At 40.6% G+C, this 7,062-nt stretch overlaps 1 protein-coding gene across 2 annotated transcripts in view; it reads left to right on the top strand.

Moving 5' to 3' along the window:
- The first annotated feature begins 2,052 nt into the window (after positions 1 to 2,052).
- The window catches only part of eml3 (EMAP like 3), a 76,295-nt gene continuing 71,285 nt past the window's right edge, over positions 2,053 to 7,062 (top strand). For both annotated transcript variants that reach the window (XM_050067290.1, XM_050067291.1), the window contains exon 1: positions 2,053 to 2,198. In XM_050067290.1, coding sequence (XP_049923247.1) covers positions 2,174 to 2,198 — 25 coding nt within the window. In that variant the 5' untranslated portion in view covers positions 2,053 to 2,173. The remainder of the gene's footprint in view (positions 2,199 to 7,062) is intronic.

The raw sequence follows: 7,062 nt of genomic DNA, 5'->3' as shown, positions 1-7,062 counted from the left end.
CATGACCTCCTCTCCACCATAAACAACCATATAAGGGGCCATACACATGCTGCATCTTTAACGGCCTGAAAAAACACAAGGTCAGGCGCTGGGCGCTACTTTTGTGCCTTTTTTGTGCCAGCTTTCAAGAACTTAACAACAAGCACCGAGTCATAGTCTGTTTACCCATAATCCTGAGTGCAGAGCTGATGTTCCTCCAGGCGCTGTTTATAAGTGTGCGTGCATATCATCTGTGGGACAGATGTAAAGCTCTGGCAGCCCTGCAACAAAATGATCAACTTTCCCGTGTTTATTACCGACTGATATTCATGGAAGAAAGGAAAGATATCTGTCAGCTGTGACTGGTTGTTCCTCATCATGACATGCAGTGCACGCTGCTGCATTTCAAAGTTGACCTTTGTTTATCTCAGGTGCAGCCATCGTGCCCTGAAAAATAAAACAATTAAACAATGAATTTCTGGGAGCAAAAAATGCGTCATGTGTACGGCCCCAGATTTTAGGGTAACCCATGGATGAGTCTGAAAACCTGGAAGTGAGTTAGCATTTCAGCACTCCTGGTTCCCTTGTCTCTAAGTCAATGTGTTTGTTTGGTTTTTTTTAATGTTTTTTTTCCCTAGAGGCCTGAAATAAGGTCTGTGGTTAACACAAGCTTAGGAGACTTCCAGGTTTTGCTCTACAACATAAAATATATCTGTAAATACCCCACTAATTTATTTTGAAGCTTTTATGTGTCTTAAAAAAAGCAGTTGCTAACAAGTTGCTAAGTGAGAACGTCATCACGCAAAACATGGCTTACAGTCGTGCTGTGGGGGCAATGTTAGACGTGCTGCCATGGTGTGGTTTGTTTATAGCCTAATGTTTGCGTTTTACTTCTGGTGATTGCATTAGGCTTCAATAATCATGACAGTGGTCATTTGTGAAGTATGATAATCGTTTGTTTTCCACAGGGCTTATTTTCTGCAATGACCCAAAATCCAGCGGAAAAATCCAATGGGCTTTTTGATGAGGAAACCAGGGCAATGCTAACTTCTGCATTGGGCTACAGAAAAAAAGTCATGTCTGAGGCACTCCTGAGACATGTTGAATAAAGATACTTTGATGACGTAGCCTCTGTCAGCATGATGTTTTCAAGGATCACCAGAAAATTGAAAATTCGATGATAATTTCTGTTTTTACAGTTTCTTGATATAATAAATTGTGTCATTTTGGTGTGTTTTTTTAATATGCCTTTCAAACCTGCAAGCAGGATTTTTTCAGAGGGTATTTAAGATAAAACAAAATACAACCACTTTAAGTTGTATTTCCCTCCCCAGAGCCAAAAAAAAAAAAAAAACTAGTTCCTTCCCAGTGTGCAAGAAATGTAGGCTATTTAAGATGTCTCCCCGTTTTGCACCACCCCCTGCCCCCTCACAAATAACGAACAGTCCCTAAATTACGTAATTGTCATTAGCCGAGAAATTGAGATCGTAAAAAACGAGTAATATATGAATCTGTATTACTTTATACCCAGATGTGATTTCGGTTGTCCCTGAGACTTACGATTGCACATGCACTACACAGCCCGGCCACGTGGTGGCGACAAATGTCTTCCAAACAAATCCAGTCTCAGCTTTGATTTGACAGGCGCCGAGGTGTAGCCTGAAAAAGTTGTTGCAAGTTTCAAAACGCATTCGCGCACAGTCCATGTAGATACTCTTCACTGAGTCACACACAGTGGCTCCAGGCAATAACTGTTGGAGAGAGTTCATAGGTTCAACTTTAGTGCAACTTGTTGACACTCAGAAAGCATCTCTGCACGGTGCCTTCCCGCTGATAGCGTCAAGTTAGCAACAATACGGTAAACAACTTCCGGCGGACGCTTTTTATTCTTTCAACTAGCAATGTGTTTGGTGATTATTTCGTTATTTTAACTGACTTTATTCGCGTAATTGTATACTATAATTTGACACTCATGTGATTCAGGAACTTATTTTAATACGTGTTATTGTTTGACAAACAATAGTGCTTAGTATACAGGTAAACTGCTTACGTTTCCGGTGTTCTTGTTGCTGAACGTTGCACTTGACACAAGTCCCCAGAGTGTGACTTCTGACACTCCTCTCTCAGCATGGAAAACACACCTCAGTGCAGACTTTACCTCTAGACAAACTTCCCTCAACTTAAACTTCGGATTATGGATTCCTCTACAAACAGCTTGGGTGAGTGAAGCAACGAAAAAATGTTCTTTGTGTTTGTGTTTAGTGTTTTTATGTACTGACAACAGCATTATGGAAACTTGACTGTAAGTTCGGATATGCCGCTCACATGGTTATGGACACAACACTTTACCCAAATACTCCAAACTGGCAATAATTGTTGTTTTGCTTTTCGGCAAACGTACACGCGTCGGGCAACATTGCTCACAGCATTTTACACAACTGTACAAGTTTCAGGCTCGTTCAGCTCTGAAAGCAGCTTTTAATTTAAGAAATAAAGTTGTATACTTCTTTCTTTCCGCGACTCTTCGGTGTATTTTGGTGGAAGATCATAGTGGGGAAAACAGGCGGGCTCCTACAAATGTTGACATTTTAAGGAAGTTTATTGGCGCTTGGGGCACTTGAGCTCCACCGAATCACAGAATGGCGCTTGAACATCTGGCTGTCTTATTCAGCTGTGTATTTGCCGTCCAGCAACGCCCTGTAAACTTTTCATTTTTCAAATAGGCCTAGTTTATGCCAGTACTTCATGTATCTCTGCAGGCTGTGTTGCAAAATGACAGCAGTACTTGTGTAAGTGTGTAGGTGTGAAGGACCTGTCGCATATCCTCAAGTGTTGGGAAACAGCTGCTGTACTTACAGTTTCTGCTGCGGGCTAGTTTCGGTTTTAGCGCGTGATGGTTTTAGCCTTGTGTTCGAACAGCTGTCTTTGTTTTGGCACGCGGGGTCAAGTCAAATTTGAGGCGTGACTGTAACTTTATTTCCTGTGGTTCTTCATCTGTCTAGCTCTGTTGGGAATAATGTAAACTGGCATGAGAGTTAATTCACTCTATGGAACAGTGTTGTTAAAAATGAACGGTATGTAAATTACGTTTGGCGTTGGTGGAGTTGAATGAGTTCCTGGCTGTGTGCAGGGGTGTAGCAACACATTCTTGGCCCTATGCATAAGTTGTCTCTGTGGGCCCCCCCACTCTTTCTCTCTTGATCCATGCCTCTCTCAAGCACCTTTTGATTTTTTTCTCTAAAAAGTCAATTGGCTATTTTCCCCTTAACTTTCTTTCTTTTCCTTTTTGGAACTCTGATTTCCATTTCTTTGAAAAGACCCAACAGTATATGGAAGAGCTCCAGCAGCATAATTGGTAGCCTTCTTTCCACAGAGATCGTGCTGTAGGGTTGCTCCAAAGTCCCTTCTTCATGCTGCCTTTACATTTTTTTGGCTTTATTAGTCTGCTCTACCCACTAAGCAACCAGGTGCCCTGCCTTTACATTTTTGCACAGCAACAGCGGCATCACCGACCACTCTAATGTGTGATATTTAGACAGCATGCTGGCGCTGCAGAATCAAAAGAACCATGATGTGCGTGACATGTAACACAAGTTTACCGTCCATGTTATATGGCGGCTGATCTCGTCCTCTGCTCGAAGGGTAAAGAGCTCCTGGGCCTCATTGTTTACCTAATTTTCCGACATTTTCAGCTGCTGCTTTTCCTCTTTGAGTTAGCTGCTAACTGCTAACAGCTGCTTTTTATATCTCCTGTGGTTGTAGCAGGCATAACATGTCTGCTGGCTATCACTTTTATACAGAGGTCATTTTTGGCGCTGTTACTATCTCTGATGGCAGTAAAGGCGAGACAACTTTGTCCTCTCATTCTGTGATTGTACCTTTTATACAGCACGGTGAGGTGGTGTAACAGCGTCAAATTCCCACCTTGTAGAGGCAGTCTAAAAGGGGCTAGTCACTCACTCAGCTCTAGCTGCATTTAGAGACAGACCATGATCTGCCTTTAAGGGATGAGAGGGGCCTCAGAGAGCTTTTGCACAATGTTCAGTCTCTCAACTGATCTGTTCAGTCAGTTTAATTTAGGTATGGCACTAATTCCATAGAAATAAAAAAAAAACTGCAAACAAAACCAAGCTTTTCATTCCAGGCTTTTCAAGGACTGTAACTTTTTTTCCCACCTTCCTTCATCTGTCTCAATCTGGAGTGAATATGTGAACTGGCAAGAGAGTTAGTTAACTTAATGAAACAGTTCGTTTTGTAAATGTAGTCTGGCATTGCTAATAGTTGAACAAGGTCCTGGCTGTATGTTTTCAGCAGCCACATTAACAGACCACCAGCAGAGCTGTCAGGGGATCAAAGAAAACTGTCTGGCTCAAGGTACAAAAAGTATAGGGTATGCATTACGGTTTGCTCCACATATGATCGTTTAACAGACTGTCCGTGTTTGTGCGAAAGCAGCTGACTCCTAAACTGAATTGAAAAATGAGCATGTCTTGCTCTGCAAGTCAAGTTGACTTTTTTGCAAACCATGCAACAATCCCGGGTGTTTCAAAGGCTCTACCTGCTCTGCCCACACAATGCTGACTGTTTAACAGGAGCTATAACACTGTTGTACAATGCTGCTTTTGTTGCACATCTGTAGGCCCCGCTGTTGCACCTTATGTGCTGATGCTGTGTTTACTTGTCTTGTAAATTGTGGGGCGGCAAGGCACAGGGGAACAGTAAATATCACATGGGGACGCTTGCCAGCATCTGTGGGTAAAGGCTGCTGTAGCTCAGTGCTGGAGGGAACTGAAGTGTAAAATACAGTGTAGAGGCTGCCACTCTTCTCAGTGAAGCTCTCTGTCTTTAATTATTTTGTTGTAATGCCTTATAATAAAGGTGATTTAATGACTTTGAGAAGCTATGATGTGGGTGTACTGATACTGTGCAACCCTGTTATATACATCTGCTCCTTCCTGTGTGTCACTGTCAGCTGACTGGCTTGCACCATATCATGGGTCAGATGATGTGAACAACTCACTATTGAGGTTAGTGATGCACCGACAAGAAATACCAATATCCAATATTTTCTCCTTCCATATTGTCCATTATTTGCAGGCTTTTTAAAACAAAAACATTTATGTAAGGCTTTTCTTTTTACATTATTGATATATACAGTATCACATTATAGTAAAAGTATGCAAAATTACATATATATTACTCAAACTGATGTAATGGACTGTGTTTCACTGTTCCTTTATGTGTTACAGAGCTTTTCATACGAACTAATATCTCACTGTGTTACTTTGTCACTACAGACAGCTTGGAATCATGAGCCTAATTTGGACAGCATATTTTGTAAAATGAGCATACTGTACTCATACTATATTTGAATGCTGGTACATCTTTAGCTGTAGTGGATACACACAAAGCAATTGTCAAATCAAACGGTGAATACTACACATTTGCATGTTATTATATTGTATGTCACTCGCCGTTTTGCCTTGCAAATTTTGGCACTGTGTCTCTTGGATGCCTGCTGCTTAAGGTCCGGCACCTGGTTGCTACCCTTTTATATAGTTCCGACCTCACCTGAGCGCTGTGGGGTTACACGCCCAGAAAGTTCTCAATTGTAGAAAAATAAGAAAATAGAGGTATAGAGGTAAAAAGAATTAAACGTTGTTTTTTTTCTGGAGTTGATGATGGAAGTGATTAGAAAGTGAGCAATCCTGTTTCTCTCTTATCTCTGATGAGAGTTGTGCATGTGCACTACCCAGTGACTTTAGTTTTTGTTGTTATTTGATGAGTGTTAATAAATAAAACAATAGGGGCAAGTAAAAGTTGACTCGAGGCAAGTGACCCGCTTGGCCAACGGGGCAGTAAATCTTCTATTATCAACTGATTTTGGTACTCTCTGGAGTTGGTTTATGGTGGCCTGCAGTGGACATAAATATGGTAAGAGGATAAGGGGATAACAGGTGGCGTGGAAGGCAAAGTTCACAAAAATTAACTGTGACCTTGAACAGGTGGAACACTGCAATGGGGGTAACAAACCACATCTATCATCTGCTGTGCATTCAGTGTATGTAAATGTAAAATGCAGTTTCATAGCTTACTGCTGAACAGTATAAAAACAGGAAGTAAAGAAGTAGGGAAAGAAGTAAACAGAGCAACTGATTACTCTTATTATTTTTAGTGTGTCTTTTCTTTACACAGAATTTAAAGACACATTTGTCAATGATCTGATGAAGTTGATGAAGTTCTGTTCTGATGAAGTTAGCCTGTTTAAGAAAGACGCACTTTCTTCATCTGTACACCCAGGTATATACAGTCACTGTTCTTTTGTTTAGTTCCCTGTATTTATTGCAAACAAACAGGAAGCTAAAATGCATCATTTCCTGTGAGCTACAGAGAGTTTTCCAAGAAAAGATCTACAGGCACCATGCACTGAAGCTGTGCTCCAGTTGCATACTAATATTTATGCATATACTGTGCTAATTCTTATTGTGTACATCTTTGAAGGAAGAGTGCACTCACACTTACTCTGAATGCCACAATGAATTATTATTCTTTAATAGTGCCAGCATGCAGAATAATATCTCAATTAAAAATGTGATTAAAATAAAATAAACAGAGTCTAAATTGGTATGGTAAATGAAATTAACCTGTGTAGATGATACACTAATGAGTTTAAAGAATGTGAATTTGGAAAACATTACCAAGTGTGGCTGTGGCCATCAACCCCACAGCCACATGTTGACAATACAAAAACACACACTGAACATTTCAGACACCTCAAAAATACAAACAATAAAACAAGCACATAACCCTTAAAATAAAAATGCAAGTACTAAGACTGAGTAAAAAATAAGGAGAAAAAGGGTCTGAGAGATAAGTTAGCATTAACCACAATTGAATGGTCTTTTACAACATTAGTGTGGTGGAAATAGAGAGGCCATGCAGACAGTCATTCAGCCATATGAGATGGGGGTTCTCCGTGTAGTTGATAAAAGGTTGCCATATTTTATGGAAAAAATGTATCTTCTTCCGTAGTGAGTAAGTTATCCACTTCAGAGGTATGCAAGTGTTCACTTCTGAGAGCCA

Source organism: Epinephelus moara, chromosome 17 (assembly GCF_006386435.1).
Source record: "Epinephelus moara isolate mb chromosome 17, YSFRI_EMoa_1.0, whole genome shotgun sequence".
Taxonomy (NCBI): Eukaryota; Metazoa; Chordata; class Actinopteri; order Perciformes; family Serranidae; genus Epinephelus; species Epinephelus moara.
Note: the sequence above shows the minus strand (reverse complement) of the source record. Positions and strands in the feature narration are given on the sequence as shown.